General features: G+C 38.9%; 1 protein-coding gene across 1 annotated transcript in view; it reads left to right on the top strand.

Moving 5' to 3' along the window:
- PWWP3B (PWWP domain containing 3B) overlaps positions 1-14,414 on the top strand; it is a 34,856-nt gene extending 20,442 nt beyond the window's left edge. Inside the window, exons 4-6 of the mRNA XM_088833887.1 lie at positions 6,670-6,809; positions 9,487-9,565; positions 10,588-14,414. Coding sequence (XP_088690013.1) covers positions 10,813-12,894 — 2,082 coding nt within the window. The 5' untranslated portion in view covers positions 6,670-6,809; positions 9,487-9,565; positions 10,588-10,812 and the 3' untranslated portion in view covers positions 12,895-14,414. The remainder of the gene's footprint in view (positions 1-6,669; positions 6,810-9,486; positions 9,566-10,587) is intronic.
- The last annotated feature ends 4,662 nt before the right edge of the window (positions 14,415-19,076 follow it).

The raw sequence follows: 19,076 nt of genomic DNA, 5'->3' as shown, positions 1-19,076 counted from the left end.
GTGCAGCACTTTCACAGATCATCTTTCAGGATTTGAAATAGGTCAATTGGAATTCCATCACCTCCACTAGCTTTGTTCTTAGTGATGCTCTCTAAGGCCCACTTGACTTCACATTCCAAGATGTCTGGTTCCAGGTGAGTGATCACGCCATCGTGATTATCTTCATCGTGAAGATCTTTTTTGTGCAGTTCTTCTGTGTATTCTTGCACCTCTTCTTAATATCTTCTGCTTCTGTTAGGTCCATACCATTTCTGTCCTTTATCGAGCCCATCTTTGCATGAAATGTTCCCGTGATATCTCTAATTTTCTTGAAAAGATCTCTTGTTTTTCCTATTCTGTTTTTTTCCTCTATTTCTTTGCACTGATCACTGAGGAAAGCTTTCTTATCTCTCCTTGCTATTCTTTGGAACTCTGCATTCAGATGCTTATATCTTTCCTTTTCTCCTTTGCTTTTCGCTTCTCTTCTTTTCACAGCTATTTGTAAGGCCTCCCCTGACGACCCTTTTGCTTTTTTGCATTTCTTTTCCATGGGGATGGTCTTGGTCCCTGTCTCCTGCACAATGTCACGAACCTCCGTCCAGAGTTCATCAGGCACTCTATCTATCAGATCTAGTCCCTTAAATCTATTTCTTATTTCCACTGTATAATCATAAGGGATTTGATTTAGGTCATATCTGAATGGTCTAGTGATTTTCCCTACTTTCTTCGATTTAAGTCTGAATTTGGCAACAAGGAGTTCATGATCTGAGCCACATTCAGCTCCTGGTCTTGTTTTTGCTAACTGTATAGAGCTTCTCCATCTTTGGCTGCAAAGAATATAATCAGTCTGATTTCGGTGTTGACCATCTGGTGATGTCCATGTGTAGAGTCTTCTCTTGTGCTGTTGGAAGAGGGTGTTTGCTATGACCAGTGCGTTCTCTTGACAAAACTCTATTAGCCTTTGCCCTGCTTCATTCCGTGCTCCAAGGCCAAATTTGCCTGTTACTCCAGGTGTTTCTTGACTTCCTACTTTTGCATTCCAGTCCCCTATAATGTAAAGGACATCTTTTTTGGGTGTTAGTTCTAAAAGGTCTTGTAGGTCTTCATAGAACTGTTCAACTTCGGCTTCTTCAGCATTACTGGTTGGGGCATAGACTTGGATTACTGTAATATTGAATGGTTTGCCTTGGAAACGAACAGAAATCATTCTTTCGTTTTTAAGATTGCATCCAAGTACTGCATTTTGGACTCTTTTGTTGACCATGATGGCTACTCCATTTCTTCTAAGGGATTCCTGCCCACAGTAGTAGATATAATGGTCATCTGAGTTAAATTCACCCATTCCAGTCCATTTTAGTTCACTGATTCCTAGAATATCGACGTTCACTCTTGTCATCTCCTGTTTGACCACTTCCAATTTGCCTTGATTCATGGACCTAACATTCCAGGTTCCTATGCAATACTGCTCTTTACAGCATTGGACTTTGCTTCCATCACCAGTCACATCTGCAACTGGGTATTTGTTTTGCTTTGGCTCCATCGCTTCATTCTTTCTGGAGTTATTTCTCCACTGATCTCCAGTAGCATACCGGGCACCTACCAACCTGGGGAATTCCTCATTCAGTATCCTATCATTTTGCCTTTTGATCCTGTTCATAGATGTTCCGTTCGTTCGTTCCGTTCCGTCACTCAGTCGTGTCCGACTCTATGCGACCCCGTGGACTGTAGCCTACCAGGCTTCTCCGTCCATGGGATTCTCCAGGCAAGAATACTGGAGTGGGTTACCGTTTCCTTCTCCAGGGGATCTTCCCAACCCAGGGATCGAACCTGGATCTCCCGCATTGGGGGCAGACGCTTTAACCTCTGAGCCACCAGGGTCATAGATGTTAGATATTATTATATCTATAATTATTCTATATCTTCATTAATAGTAGTGGTAGTATTAGCATTCGGAGAAGGCAATGGCAAGCCACTCCAGTACTCTTGCCTGGAAAATCCCATGGATGGAGGAGCCTGGTAGGCTGCAGTCCATGGGGTCGCTACGAGTCAGACATGACTGAGCAACTTCACTCTCACTTTTCACTTTCACACATTGGAGAAGGAAATGGCAACCCACTCCAGTGTTCTTGCCTGGAGAATCCCAGGGACAGGGGAGCCTGGTGGGCTGCCGTCTATGGGGTCACACAGAGTTGGACACGACTGAAGTGACTTAGCAGCAGTATTAGCATTAATTATTATTGGTAATCCTTCTTCTCCCACTGTTTCTATAGAACAATGAAATATAAAATATTGTCCAAGGAATTAATCTTTTCCTTTGTATTTTGTTTGGAAAATGGCGAGGTGTTGTAATATTTTCTGATTTAACCCAAGTGGCTCAGTGGTAAAGAATCTGCCCCTGCCATTGCAGGTGACACAGAAAGTGTGGGTTCAGTCTCTGGGTTAAAAAGATCCCCTGGAGAAGGATATGGCAACCCACTCCAGTTATCTTGCCTGGAAAATTCCGTGAACAGAGGAGCCTGGCTGGATACAGTCCATGGGGTTGCCAAGAGTCAGACATGACTTAGAGACTGAGCATGCAATATAGCAAATAGACAACGTAAACACAGGATAGTATAATTTTAATATAATGACCATATCATGTGTGCACTTGACTTTTCTAAAAAGTGTGAAATGAGACAGAATGAGAAATATTACTTGTAAAATATATAATTAAATATATATCTTCATTTAAATAAATTCATATTTATACTAACCTGATAATCCTCTTTAAATTATGTAATAATAATTTGAAAGCTTTGAAAAGATTAATTCTGTGATAATAATATTATTTTTGTTGGTAATCGTATATAAGATCAAATTCTTTTCCTACTATGTAACTAGAAAACACAGTGACCTAGGTAAGATAGAAACTTATTGTTCCACTGGGTTAAAGTGATTAGAATGGGATGGACCCATTATTCAGGGGTTGAGGATCTTTCATCCCTAATGAGTTGCATCTTTTTTCTAAATCACTTCTTGGTCCAGAATGTCTGTCTGAATCTTGTTGTGGTCAAATTCTAGGGGGGAGTAAGAGAAAGGGAAAGTGAGGGGAAAAAAAAAAGCCCAAGAAGACAGTTTTCCCCTTTGGAGGTACCTTCTCTAGAATCTTAACAACTATTTCTGCTTACATTCTTCGGCAAGAAATTCCATCTTGTGGCCAGGGCTTATTTGGAGGATTGTGGGGAAAAGAATATTTTAAGAGTTTACACTGCCACCTTGAATGCAACTGGAGTTCTGTTAATGACAAAGAATGCAAAAAGTGAATGTAGGGTGGGCAAATAGAAATGTCTGCCCTAGTCTTTATAAATATGTTACACAGCCGAAAAAGAAAAGAAAACAACATTAAACAAACAACAAAAGTTCATAAAAGATGGAAAGGGAAAACTTCCTCTGGCAGAGAGAATGCTATGTGTTCACCAAATTGTGTTTCATTTTCCTCCTGGGTCATAAGGAGACTACATTCCCCAGCCTCTTTAACAGTTTTATCTAGTTGACTGTGACCAATAGTGATCTTTGCCAATCCTGGCCTCTGAAACCTTTCCTGGGATTCTCCAATGACCATCTTCATAAGATCTTTTGTAGTTGTTGTTTAGTCACTTAAGTCGTGTCTGAATCTTTTGTGACCGTCGTTAGCCAGGTGCAAAGACTGTGGAGGACTTCAAGGCCAAAGAAGATGGTAGGGTCATAGAATGAAGGAAGTTTGAGTCTTTTAATGCCTGCTTAGAACAGAGACTCCTCTCCCTCTCTGGCCACTTGATGACCTCAGTTGAACTTTGACATCAGCATTAGAAACTCTTTTGGGGCTGAGCCTCCGAGATTTAGGGGTGGTTTATAGTACAAACAGAGAAGGCAATGGCACCCCACTCCAGTACTCTTGCCTGGAAAATCCCATAGATGGAAGAGCCTGGTGGGCTGCAGTCCATGGGGTTGCTACGAGTCAGACAGGACTGAGCGACTTCACTTTCACTTTTCTCTTTCATGCATTGGAGAAGGAAATGGCAACCCACTCCAGTGTTCTTGCCTGGAGAATCCCAGGGACAGGGGAGCCTGGTGGGCTGCCGTCTATGGGGTCGCACAGAGTCAGACACGACTGAAGTGACTTAGCAGCAGCAGCAGCATAGTACAAAAGATTACATACTGTAATTATTAGAGCCGTCAATAAAATACTAGCCTGGGGATTATCCTCATTATTATTATATATTTTCTAATATTAATGCTTACATAGAGGTGCTTTTACATAAAAACACATTTATATATAAAATTTATGTATAAATATATATATTTATATATATTATGTATTATATAATACAGAGGCCAAATAAAACACTGCATCCCCCAAATTATCACAATGAGATACCACCTCACACCTATCAGAATCACTAACAAATTTTGGTGAGGATGTGGAGAAAAGAAAACCCCTGTATACTGTTGGTGGGAATGTAAACTGGTGCAGTCTCTGTGGAAAACAGTATGGCAGTTTCTCAAAATAACTAAAAACAGAAGTACCATATGACCCCACAGTTCCACTCCTGTGTATATATCTAAAAACCAAAAGAAAACCACTAATTTGAAAAGATACATGCACTCCAGTGTTTGTAGCAGCAGCATTATTTACTACTGCCAAGATATGAGTGCAACCTAACTGTACATAACAGATAAATGGATAAAGAAGATGTGGTATATATACAATGAAATACTACTCAGCCATAAAAAAAGAGTAAAAATTTCCCATTTGCAGTAACATGGATGGACTTAGAGGGTATTATGCTAAATGAAAGACAAATACTATATGATATCACTTACATGCAGAATCTAAAAAATACCACAAACTAGTAAATATTTTAAAAAATGAAGCAGACTCACAAGATACAGAGAACAAACTAATGATTACTAGTGGAAATAGAGAAGTGGGAAGGGACAATATAGGAGTAGGGGATTATGAGGTATAAACTATGTATAAAATAAGCTACAAGGACTATTGGACAACGAAAGGAATATAGCCAGTATTTTATAACTGTCAGTTCAGTTCAGTCGCTCAGTCGTGTCCGACTCTTTGTGACCCCATGAATCACAGCATGCCAGGCCTCCCTGTCCATCACCAACTCCCAGAGTTCACTCAAACTCATGTAGATGGAGTATAATCTTTAAAATTGTGAACCACTATGTGTGAAAGTCGCTCAGTCGTGTCCAACTCTTTGAGAGCCTGTGGCCTATACGGTCCATGAAATTCTCCAGCCCAGAATACTGGAGTAGGTAGCCTTACCCTTCTCCAGGGGATCTTCCCAACCCAGGGATTGAACCCAGGTCTCCCACATTGCAGGCAGATTCTTTACCAGCTGAGCCACCAGGGATGCCCGTGAACCACTATACTGTACACTTAACAGCAAAAAATGATTATGTATTTTGAGTGCTAATATAGAGTTGTTTCCATAGACACCTAGGCAAGACTAATAAAAGTGTTTTCTAGACCTCTCTAAAAAAGAAATAAAGTAGAACTCACTGTAGACACTCACCAACCACAGAAAACTAAGGCCTTGGCTGCTTTGTCAGAGGGTTACCTAACATCATCCAAAGTTTGGGAGAACCCTAGAACTGAGATCTTCACAACCCATCATATCTTGTGTCCTTTTACATCTCACATTCTGAATTTGAAAGTGGTTTTACACATTGAATGCTGTCAGACATTTGTTAAGTATGTGTATTTCTAGACGTTGAATTGGGTTCTAAATTAATCAGGAACATGTAGTCATTCTCTTTGGCCAGTTTACTTTGTTCTACTGTAATAAAATATTATATATATATGTGTTTATTTAGTTTATATAAATAAATTTTATATAAAATAAAATATATAACAATAAATTTAAATATATATTAGATTATACAGAGGTCAAATAAAACACTTCATTCCCAAATATTTTCATTTTCAAAATTATCCCTAGCAATATTTTAAGTTAGCTTTCTAAGTTAAATCAGCTGAATTTTAATCTGACACAGGAGAATTTTAATGAACAAAATGTGCAAGGTATTTTTCAGACATACAGAAAAACAAATACATGTAAATTTTTTAAAATTAATTTTCCCCACGTTGATTTGTGTGAGTGAAAAATACTAATAAAATATAAGAGGATTCGCCAGTTATTGATGAGAGTATATGAAATAGACATTTGCCTGCAAACCAGAGATTTCCAGCCTCTGGTCAGAAATATCCATGTTCCTTGAAGATATATCTAGAAATTTCTGAAGCATTTAAGAAAAGAACTGAATAAAAGGAGAGACATACCATGTCCTGAAAACAGATTTAAAAATTATGTCATGTTCCCTAAAACGGTGTACAGTTTTAGTGCTGCGATCCCAATCAACATCCTTAGTGGACTATTTTAATGAAGCATGACCAGCTGGATTTTAAATTGACCTACCAAGGTAAGATGCAGAGAAGGCAAGGAAAAAAGAAAAAATGGTGAAATAGTTTAAATCAGACTTTTGTTTAAAGTAAAGTGATTTACAACCTTTTTTTTTTCAAGAAATCACCACCCTAAGGGAAATTAAACAGACAATTGTTGCTAATTCACTTTCAAGTTCTTTAAAAAGGAACATCTCTACCCTTTTATACTTCAGCAATTTAATTTGGCAATTCTCCCTCCCCTAATTCAGAGAAGGACCATCTGTCTTCATCACTGGGAGGGGGCACAGTGTTCTCTGAGAAGCTTCTGAAGCTCTGAGTGAGCTGTGCCTGGCCAGTCTTGGGGGAGGAGCAGCATTTCACCGGGCTGCAGCTGACAAGAAGCTTCAAGGTAATGGCTGTCTTAAATCTAGTTATTTTATAGGGATTTCTCAGGACCCTAGGATGAAGATGAGAGAAATAGGAACAGTGGTCTTAAAGTAGTGGGAAAGGTGTGTGGGTTTGAGATAATTGTTAGCATTTTGAAAGAATTAATCCTTTGGAATTTGTGTATCTCCCAATCCTTTAAAAGTCTACAAGTGGAAGAAGGAGTGATCAGATTACAGCCTCTATATTAAGACTTCAGTGCAGCACGGGCATTCATGCTAATTTATTGAATTGGCATTCCATGTTTACATTGCTAGACATTCTGTTACTGTTTGAATGTTTAAGCATTATTAATTTACACAGAAAATGATGGATAAAAATGCATGGCAGCATGAGGGGAAGTACTTCTATAATTTGATTGGCACATAGACTATGTGTGTGTCACCTGTACATGAGCACGGAAAGGGGAACGAGTATGTATTTGAGTGAAGACACTTACACATATATATGCATGTATATTCGCATGATTTAAAAAATCTGGGAGAAAATAAGCTCCCATGTTATTCAGCATTTCTGGATAATCAAGTTACTATTTTAATACTAATTCTTAGCCAATATCAGCATCTCCCCATGATTACTTTTATAATCATGAAATAAAAATGAAGCTGACAGCGTATCCAATTTGCTTCAAACACATAAGCATTCACAAACACACACAGACATGCAGACATCCCCCGCCCATCTTTTGCCAATAGTGGAAATTTTCCTGGACCTAATCAATTGCGTAGCCTGGTTGCTGTGTTGGCTACAGCCCTGTCTGTATCTTCCTTGCAACTCTTTCTTTCAGATCACAGGTATAGCTGTGGTCAGCAATAACCATTTTCTGTATCTTTAAAGTATTTTAAGAGTGAGACAGATGATTTGGTATTTCTGTTAGCAGTTTTAAAAAAATATTATAGGGCATGGTGCATCCATACAGTGGAATACTATGTGTCTGGAAAATAAAAACGTAAAACTCTACATGTAGAGATTTGAAATGTCTGAGAAATAAAGTGAAAAAAATAAATTGTAGCATACAATTGTAACATTATCTCACAAAATTAAATATGTGTGTTCAGTTCAGTTCAGTTGCTCAGTCGTGTCCGACTCTTTGCGACCCCATGAATCACAGCACGCCAGGCCTCCCTGTCCATCACCAACTCCCAGAGTTCACTCAAACTCACGTCCATCGAGTCGGTGATGCCATCCAGCCATTTCATTCTCTGTCGTCCCCTTCTCCTCCCGCCCCCAATCCTTCCCAGCATCAGAGTCTTTTCCAGTGAGTCAACTCTTCGCATGAGGTGGCCAAAGTACTGCAGTTTCAGCTTTAGCAAAATATGTGTGTTAGCAGAACATATATATGCTACTGTGTAATTCATGCAGCCAATTCTGGGAAAACATACCTGCCACACTATTAACATGACTATTTATTTGCGTAGTTGGAGAGACAGGACTAGCTTTACTGCTGTCTAATTTTAGAGTATTAATATATTCTTACTCATTTACTTGTTTACATCATCAGGAAAAATACTGAGATAAAATGTTACAAATGTGAGAAAAAACTCATTTAAAGTAATTCATAAATCATGTGAAAAAACCTTAGGTAGAATAATGTTCAGACTGCTCTTATTGAGATCTGATGTTGTTTTGAAATGATATGCATTTATCTATACATGTAAAAAAGTCTGGAAAATGGAAAATATTCAGATTATTTATATAGAGGCTTGTACTTAGTTTTACCTACATCTTTTTGCATCTTTTTGATTTTTAATAAGCTTCTGCGTGTTTTATAACCAGAAACATTATAGTTGAAGACATTATGATCCTCTTATCCTACACAGCAAACCCCTTGAACTTAGAAAGTTCTATAAGCCTGGAAAGGTGGCTGGCTAAATGTAGTTCCCATCCTTCTCTCATAAGAAAAATCTGAGCAACTGAAGCTCTGCATATAGCGCCTGCAAAATCTGCAGTTCTGCTTCTGGTCACAAGATGGCGGTGGCCAAATTTCCTAAATTTTCTCCAGGCAACCATTTTTATGAAGTGGGACAATAAAGTAATGAAACATATTTTGTATGAGTGAACTGTGAGACAGCATGTAGAGTGTGAATAAAATTCTGTTGAAAAAATTATATGTGTAAAGGAGGAAAAATTCACATAGTGGTTGATTTGAGGATTCAAACAAAACCTGTAGTCTTGTTCATAGTAGTGTGTATGTGTTTAGTCACTCAGTCATGTCTGACTGTGACCAGGTTCCTCTGTCCATGGGATTTTTCAGGAAAGACTACTAGAATGGGTTGCCATTTCCTTCTCCAAGATAGTTTCCCCTGGGATCGATTCCTTGTCTCCTGTGTCTCCATTGCAGGCAGATTCTTTATCCTCTGAGCCATCAGGGAAGGGCATAGTAGACACAAGGCAATTGTTACTTCCCTTTCTTGTCTTTGCCTCACTCTTTTCCTGAGAAATATGATTTAAACATGAACCAGATATCATAACTATATCACTCAGAGAGAAGTTAAAATAATATAAACAAGGAAATAAATATCTACATCATAGATAAGATTTCATTTCATTCCTGTGTTTCTGAATGACATGTGTGCTAAAGTTTTGGTAGAAAAGTTTCTTTATGCCTTGGCCACTTAATTTAATTCCCTGTCTCCTTTTAGACAGCCTGTCTCCTTTTGGAGTAAGAATCAAGTCAACCAGATCACAGATCCAGACCCTTCCTGATCCACGTGACATTGGGTAAGGCTCTTTTCATTTTGCAAAATACTTCACATCAAAAACATGTTGAGAACTCAGGGTATAATTCATTTTGCTTCTTTGTCTAAAGCCTTAGCAATATTAAAAACTACATTTCATATTAAAATCATATTAGGTTGAGAATTTAAGGTGTAATTCATTTTGCTCCCTGTTCTCTAGCCATAATGTTTTGTAATTAAAAGTAATAGCTTCTGCTTTGGGGGAGGAATCTCATGTGTCAAACTGCTATGAAGAATTCATGCCAGAGACTAATCAGATTTCTATCTGAAGTCCTAGCCAGCCACCTGACTCTCAAAAAATCCTTGATAATTACCCCATCCAATATGTGAACCTGGCAGCCATTCTGAATCTCTGCCTTCTAAGCTCATGCTACTAACAAGGTCATTGTGTGTGGTCTAGGTTCAAGAGATACAGACCTTATTATCTTTGTCTGCCTGCTTTGGGTAGACAGGGAAGCATTTACAGCTTAAAAATTATAAAGCTGTGTGTTTAGCTAGAACAGTGCTTCCAAAGAGTTCTTAGACAAGTACCCTTAGCATCACTTGATAATTTATTAGAAGTACAAAACTTTGGATCCTATCCAGAGCATCTGAATACAGTTCTTAGGATAGGGCCTAGAAATCTAGTTTTAAGAATTCTCTGGATGAGTTTGATGCACACCAAGTTCAGAGTCCTGCTTCTCTAGGTATAACATTAGGGGCACCAGTCCCCAAATGTTTAATACATAGAGTCCCTGACACACCACTTCTGGCATCATGCACATAGAGTCACACTTTAATAATCCTGTGCAATAATGAAAGGAAGTTCTTTGAGATGTTATAAAAACACTTTTCTAGTTCTTATCCTGCACCTTTTATTATTCTGCATTTTCCTCCTCCATCTGATGCCCCACTGAGCATCAGATGAGTCTTTTCATCTGCCTCTTCTCTATTTGCAATTGCTCACCTACTTTGGCAAAATAATTTTATTTGCTGATATTCTTCTTTGCCTTTTTGCTATTTCAGAATCTTCCATATTGTCCATTCAAACAACGTGTTCAAGCATCCTTGGGAAGTTCAGCTGGAAGAGAAGAGGCCACACAAGCTATAAACGCTTTGTAACTCTTTGTAGTTCTAAAAGGGACATTGGTCAAAGTATTGTTTGTGGCAGGGACTTCCTTCACAGTGACAAGAATAGCCAGACACATAAATCTCTGATATTAACCTCTTGGCACATAAATCTAAATCATAATGGATGCTGAGTATGTCTTATGCAATTGGCAAGACCAGTTGTGGCCAGCAAAAGTTTTGTCCAGATCCGAGGTTTCATCAAATAGTAAGAGAAAAAAGGTATTTTCCCTGGAAGTTCAAATACTCTCACTGGATGAAAAAATTCAAATGGAAAGCTCAGAAACAAAGATCCTGACTAAATCTCAAGTTGAAGCTATTGCCTCCTCACTAGCCACACAGTCAGAGGTCAGTGACCCACCTGGAGAGGAAACAGCCTATGCCAGGTCACTAAAAATGGCACTGGATATTCTGAATGAGAGAACAAATTTGATTCAAGCAAGCAGTTCAGATGAGGAAGATACCACTATACTGTCTCAAAACATACCACAAAAGCCATCTGATTCACCCCCTTGTAAAAAGTATCGGAAGCACGAAGGAGAAGGAGACTTACCAAAGTGTCTGGAGGAAAATGAAAATTCAACAATCCTGTTAGTATCATCAGAGAGTGATGATTCCCTGTATGATGATAAATCACAGGTGCATGCAATGATTGATAGTATTCCAAATGAAATGGAAACAAAATCATCACAAAACCTCAGCTGGTGCCAGACTTTCCCTTCACTTTCAGAAGATGAGGATGAAAAAGAGAGCAAGAAAAAGATTGACCTCTCAATTTTGCCTTTGCTTTCCACAATTAAAGAGGAAGATGTAAATGTTAAAGAAGAAAAATTCAGTCCAACTTTACCATCAGATGGCTTCATTGTGCCCAAAGCTATAAAAAAGGAGCCAGAAGACATCTACCCAGAGGCCCCGGCCGCTTCCTCTGAATGCTCTGCCTTCTTAGAGAATACTGAAGATCCTGGAGAGGGTCCCTCTGATCCATGCTCAGTTGCCAGCCAGAATCAGCCTACTGTGGAATCAGAAACGGGTGCTGAGGCATTCCCCGAGCCTTCATTGGAACATCAGGTTTCGCTGAGTGCCTCTAGCCATTCCGGGGATTATTCACTCCTTGGGAGTAATGAAAGAAATCTTCAGAGACTGGATTTTGAGGAATTTGAGGAAGAATTTCAAGCTTCTGACAAGTCAGCGCGTGTAAGCTCGATTGCTGCATCCATATTAGATGACGAAGAAGAAGAAGAAGAACTTCCACGTTTCCTTTTTCATTATGAGCAACGTTCATTTGAAACAGGGATGATTGTCTGGTTTAAGTATCAAAAATATCCATTTTGGCCATCAGTGATAAAAAGCATCAGGCGAAAAGAGAGAAAAGCAAGTGTGATTTTTGTTGAAGCAAATATGAATCCTGAAAAGAGAGGCGTTAGAGTGCCTTTTAGAAGATTAAAGAAATTTGACTGTAAAGAGAAGCAGGCACTAGTGGAGAAAGCCAGGGAGGAATACAGTGAAAGTATTGACTGGTGCATCTCACTTATTTGTGACTACAGAGTTAGATTAGGTTGTGGTTCTTTTGCAGGCTCATTTTTTGAGTATTACGCTGCTGACATTAGTTATCCAGTTAGGAAAATAATCAAACAGGATACCTTCAGGAATTTATTTCCAATGCTGCAAAATGAAAATACTGGGGGATCAATGTCTGTGACTTCCCAGACCAAGAAAATGTCCTTCCAGAAAATTCTTCCAGACCGAATGAAGTCTGCTCGGGACCGAGCCAACAAGAACCTAGTGGACTTCATCGTGAATGCAAAGGGAACAGAGAGCCATCTCTTAGCCATTTTAAATGGCACAAAAGGGTCCAGGTGGCTAAAATCATTCTTGAATGCACATAGATTCACACCCTGTATTGAAACATACTTTGAAGATGAAGATCAGTTGGACGAGGTGGTGAAATATTTGCAAGAAGTCTACAAACAAATAGATGAAAAAATGCTGACTCGGATAAGAGATGATAAAATTAAATTTATCCTGGAAGTTCTTCTGCCAGAAGCAATCATCTGTTCAATTTCTGCTGTTGATGGATTAGATTACAAGGCAGCAGAAGCAAAGTATCTGAAGGGGCCATCTCTAGGATACAGGGAAAGAGAATTATTTGATTCAAAAATCTTGTTTGAAAAGAGGCGGAAACCGTTAACAAAGGAAGATCATTAAATCTTCTGAGGGTCCAGTAACAGGGAGCTTCCATAGATTCTAGTTTAAAAGAAAAATCTCTGAATGATTTTAGCATATTTTTTCCAGAAATGGAAGACTTTGGGTGATATGTTCACTTCTTTTTGCAGTATCTAGGATCTATGACCTGTTGCTGCATCTTCATTTCCTTTTTCTTCACTTCTTCAACATCAAATTATTAGCATATTTCAGCAGTTCTACTTTCCTGTGCATTTTTAGAAAACATAATTCCAATATGATTAATAAAGGAAAGTACTATTTTGTTTTTTGACATTTTTGTGTCTATGCTGTATAGTTAAATATAGTGTGCGCAATCGTTTTAATATTAAAGTTGCACTGGTATGAGATATTAAGCAAAATAATTAGAAAAAAGCATCAATATATATATTTTTGCTTAAATTTTATAAAATGTTAGACTTTCTCTTAAGATAGCTGAATTATTTTTCCTGCCATGCTTATTTATTTTTGAAAAAATATGAGATATAGAACCAAAGATAGAGATGCTTTGTTATATATTACAACTGAGTGCAATTGCTTTTGCAAGAAAACAATCTGGACTTCAAAAATAAAGTAAATGGATTATCTGCATGCAGTCGATGTATGTGTGAATAACATCTCAGCATGCAGAAAATAATTTTGGCAGCCTTAAACAGGATTATTCATTCTACAGTTCCATGAAATTCCATGTGTGGGAGTGTCTATTGTTCAATATCCAGAACAGTTTGTTAAAACAGACAGGCTTTCTGCTGCCTTCATAACTAACATTGGCTGTATCTTAATATAGTTTGCTGACCACATATAGAAGGCAGCTAGAATCATATTCATGGTCTGGCTACTCTAGATGTATGAGTCCAGACTGACTGCTTAAGAGCCCACCTAGTTTGATATAAACTGTAGAAAATGCAAGCACTTTGTTCTGAATCTTGTATCTCCAAATACAAGAGTTGCTTGCTTCAAACCAAGCATTTTTTATCATCTGGCTTATTTGTACAGTAGTTCCAGTTGCTTTCAATAATATAAATTCCAATTGGTAAATCATTCCACATTACTAGAAAGAATAGGTGGACCAGAATCTGTGAATTTGGAAATGGGTCACAGAAAAAGTCTCTGTTTGGACAAATATGACAATTATCCCAACATGTTTAAAGATACACAATTGAAAGTTAAAGTCTGAAGTCAATAAACTGTTTATTCTAACTTGAAACAAGACTTTTAATGAGAATAAATACTGAGAGCTATTTTATTTTAAAACCTTGATGTAAAATTAAATCCTAAAGGCTTAACGTGAACCTGTCTGCATTTTTCAAAGTAAGACAAATATCACACCTGGGTTTTGTTATGTGTTCACATGGCCTTGTGTTTATGTAAAAATTGCAGAAACTTGATGTTTTGCTTTTCAATAAAACTATTATACCTTTCACCTTGGATGTTCACTTCACCATACTTCAGATTGTGCAGCTGCATAAGTGGTGTTTCTGCATACACACACACACATACACACACACATGATTTGTTTGGAATTTTTGCTTATTGCAGTTGTCATAATTTTAATGCTTGTTATACATTATCTTATCATTCTAAATAAATACTCACTGTTGTGATTGATTTTGTGTTATTTTAAAAGAAAACCTTCAGAAGTATATAAACTTCAGATTCCACAGAACCTTCTTTAGACCCTATCTCCTGCCTGACAATGACCAAGACTCCTCGGGCATACAGCCTGAACCAATCCACATAGTTTCCTCATGATCCTGAGGATCATTTGACAGCAGACCATCACCACAATATACGTGGGGCTTATACCCTGGGAAAACACACTGTATTTACTCTGTAATATTGTGTTCCTTTGAATATATTACCCACCTTCTATTTTCTCAGTGGAACTAACTATCTCCTTGGTTCTCATATTTTCCTACCTAGTTCATTTATTCATTCATTTAGTCATACGATTGTGAGTCAAGGAAAAAAATAATGTGTGGTTTAAAGCTCTGCTCTGAGGATTTAAGATGCCAGATTTAAAGTGAACCAGATGACCTTAGTCATCTTAGATCACTTCTTCATCATAATAGTGATATACTTCATCATAATAGTGGGAAATATTTCTTAATGTCATAGACTGTATTTGAAAAGCAGAGCCCCAGGATTCCCCATGTTTGTGAGTTCCTGGGTGTCTGCTTTGGGGTAAAGTAAAGTGAAAGAAAGTGAAAGTGAAGTCGCTTAGTCCTTTCCAACTCTTTGCGACCCCATGGGCTGTAGGCTACCAGGCTCCTCAGTCCATGGGATTTTCCAGGCAAGAATACTGGAGTGGGTTGCCATTTCCTTCTCCAGGGGATCTTCCTGACCTAGGGATCGAACTTGGGTCTCGGCATTGTAGGCAGACACTTTACCATCTGAGCTATCAGAGATTGCGCCTTGGGGTAAAGGAAGGGCACCTACATTGCTCCTAGGATGTTTTTTATATTGTGGCATATATTGAAGTAAGGGAGATGTGCCTCAAATATACATTGATTTTCTTCTTAAAGGCTACCCACTCCAGTATTCTGCCCTCAAAATTTCATGGACTCTATAGTCCATGCGGAGAAGGCAATGGCAAGCCACTCCAGTACTCTTGCCTAGAAAATCCCATGGATGGAGGAGCCTGGTAGGCTGCAGTCCATGGGGTCACTACGAGTCAGACATGACCGAGTGACTTCACTTTCACTTTTCACTTTCACACATGGAGAAGGAAATGGCAACCCACTCCAGTGTTCTTGCCTGGAGAATCCCAGGGATGGGGGAGCCTGGTGGGCTGCCGTCTATGGGGTCACACAGAGTCAGACACGACTGAAGTGACTTAGCAGTAGTATTAGTATAGTCCATGGGGTCGCAAAGAGTTGGACACGACTGAGCTACTTACACTTTCATTTTTGAGTAAGTTGGCATTTGGGATGTGGAAATAGATGAGTTTGGCTTCCAGCTCAGCATGAATTCAGAAGTCCCTTTCAGCCTCAAGTGGTTTTTAGGGCAGGCTCTAAGAGTGCCTTAAACTGGATCTGTAATCTAGGTTTGTGTGTCTAATGGGAATACACAGCCTGTCATTCACCCTAATCCATTGGATTAAGAAGACCCTCATCACCAGTCATAAGACAGAATGCTGAATAGCAGACCCTGATTCTAATTGCAAGGTTGCAGACCTGAATGGAAATTGCATTCATGACACTTCAGTTCAGTCGCTCAGTCGTGTTCGACTCTTTGGGACCCCATGGGCTGCAGCACGCCAGGCCTCCCTGTCCATCACCAACTCCCAGAGTTACCCAAACTCATGTCCATTGAGTAGGTGATGCCATCCAACCATCTCATCCTCTGTCGTCCCCTTCTCCCACGTTTAATTTTTCCTAGCATCATGGTCTTTTCAAATGAGTCAGCTCTTTGCATTATGTGGCCGAAGTGCTGGAGTTTCAGCTTCAACATCAGCCTTTCCAATGAACACTCAGGACTAATCTCCTTTAGGATGGACTGGCTGGATCTCCTAGCAGTCCAAGGGACTCTCAAGAGTCTTCTCCAACACCACAGTTCAAAAGCATCAATTCTTTGGCACTCAGCTTTATTTATAGTCCAACTCTCATGTCCATACATGACCACGGGAAAAACCATAGCCTTGACTAGACGGACCTTGGTTGGCAAAGTAACATCTCTGCTTTTTAATATGCTAAGTTGGTCATAACTTTCCTTCCAAGGAGCAGTGCCTTTTAATTTCATGGCTGCAATCACAATCTGCAGTGATTTTGGAGCCCAAAAAAATAAAATCTGCCACTGTTTCCACTTTTTCCCCATCTATTTCCCATGAAGGGATGGGGCCGGATGCCATGATCTTAGTTTTCTGAATGTTAACCTTTAAGCCAACTTTTTCACCCTCCTCTTTCACTTTCATCAAGAGGCTCTTTAGTTCCTCTTCACTTTCTGCCATAAGGGTGGTGTCATCTGCATACCTGAGGTTATTGATATTTCTCCCAGCAATCTTGAGTCCAGCTTGTGCTTCATCCAACCCACCATTTCTCATGATGTACTCTGCATATAAGTTTAATAAGTAGGGTGACAATATACATGACAATATACAGCTTTGACATACTTTTCCTATTTGGAGCCAGTCTGTTGTTCCATGCCCAGTTCTGTTGCTTCCTGACCTGCATACAGATTTCTGAAGAGGCAGGTCAGGTGGTTTGGGATTCCCATCTCTTTCAGAATTTTCCACATAACACTTAGATCTCTATATCAATATATGTATCCTAATAAGGAAAGAGCAGACCTCTGAGACCTGGAATAGTAATAAGTGCAAAAATCTTGAATCCCTATCATCCCCTGTACACTCAGTTTGGCAAAAGTAGCCCCCTAACCCTTACAATTGGAGAGCAACCTCCCTGTCCCTGGAAAACAGGGCAATAGCCTCATCTAAGGCAGCTGCCTCGAAAAGACTGCTTGTCTTACTCAACAGCCAACACTGATGTTTTTCATTGCTTTCAACTCATGGCAAGGGTAAGGTGTTATCACAGCACAAGACCAAAACACAGTCTCTGTTCAGGTGGAATATCCAGAACGAGCTCTGCTGCTGCTGCTGCTGCTGCTGCTGCTGCTGCTAAGTCATTTCAGTTGTGTCCGACTCTGTGCGACCCCATACACGACAGCCCACCAGGCTCCCACGTCCTTGGGATTCTCCAGGCAAGAGTACTGGAGTGGGGTGCCATTGCCTTCTCCAAGAAAGGGCTCTAGGAACTGGCTAATAGGTACTTGTGTGAACTGGGATAATACAAGTTAGAATGGATTTTGAGGACTCACTGACATGGGAGTACATACATATGACTCAGAGGTCAGTGACCTGGAGCTGCATTCACATATGCTGTTTGAGTGACATCTTGAAGCTTGGGCAACAGGCTATGTATGGTAAACGAGATAGAAGATATTAGAACTTGCTTGCCGGAGTACTGAGGAATTGTTGAGAAGGTCAAAAAGAATGAAGGTATTAGAAATAATTACCTTCATAACATGAATAACAGGAGACAAGAGGACCTATCTCTAAAGTATATTTCCCTCAGAGGGCAGAGAAGACACTACTATAATAAAGTAGTGAGGAGGAACACTTGACATTGGTGAAGGGCAACATTTGACATTTTAATAAAAGTCAGTGTATGCTTTCCTCTGCAAGTCATCATTAGAAGTAAACTATGTTCTAATGGAGATAATAAGATTTCAGAGCCCAGATTGCTGCACAAAATCTCAGGGACAAGTATAATTACCATAATGGGAAGCACAGTCAGAGTAGAATCAAACTAGCTTGACTGAAGTCTGTGGTAATGCTTTATTGATAGTATTCCAGGGCTAGATACATGAACAGTTCTTTTTTTTTTTTTAAATACTTAATAAATTGTACAAAGCACATTGCCAAAAACATTAACAGTTAAAATTTCACCAAATGAAAAAAATACTATAGAATACACAGCTGTAAAAAGCTACATTAAGTTATTTTACAACTGCCTCAAGCTGCAAAAAGAAAAAAAACCCAATGCCATACCTAAGTTATCCCCCTCTCAAAATAATGCCATTTATGTTATAAACCATGAGCACCCCATCAAAAGACAGGAACTGCTTTTGTTAATTCATATATATATATATATATATATATGACTATCACTTTGCTGTACACGTGAAACAAACACAACACTGTAAATATAGTACAATATAAAATAAAAATAAGTAACAGACCTTTGGGGCTTTACACCAAGTTAGAGTTCCTATCAGAGGGATAACAGCACCACAGCCGTACTGAATCCTCATGAAGGAGGCACACGAATGACTGGATTACAAGAGTTACAGGAATAAGAGCTGCTCAATTCCCAGAAACTACAGCTCACAGAAAACCAACAAAGGCACAAGATACAGACCATTTACTTATGAATGTGTAAAACTCAAGAAAGTCCACATTATTCCTACAACATGTTGAAAGTGCTTCAGAATTCACACAATACTAATTTTCTTTTGAACAGTTCTTTTGTATGAAAAGAAAAACATGAGACTTGACAAGTCAAAAAGTCTAATGTTAACAGACTTGGTCCCCTACCACGTTTTCAGATCTGCAGTGCAAGTTCTTCTGTTACTCAGGCCATATGCCTCAGTATATCTTATAATGCTTA

Source organism: Moschus berezovskii, chromosome X (assembly GCF_049115385.1).
Source record: "Moschus berezovskii isolate FMDL1 chromosome X, NW_MosBer_1.0, whole genome shotgun sequence".
Lineage (NCBI taxonomy): Eukaryota > Metazoa > Chordata > Mammalia > Artiodactyla > Moschidae > Moschus > Moschus berezovskii.
The sequence above is the reverse complement of the archived record's forward strand: the minus strand, read 5'-3'. Positions and strand labels throughout refer to the sequence as shown.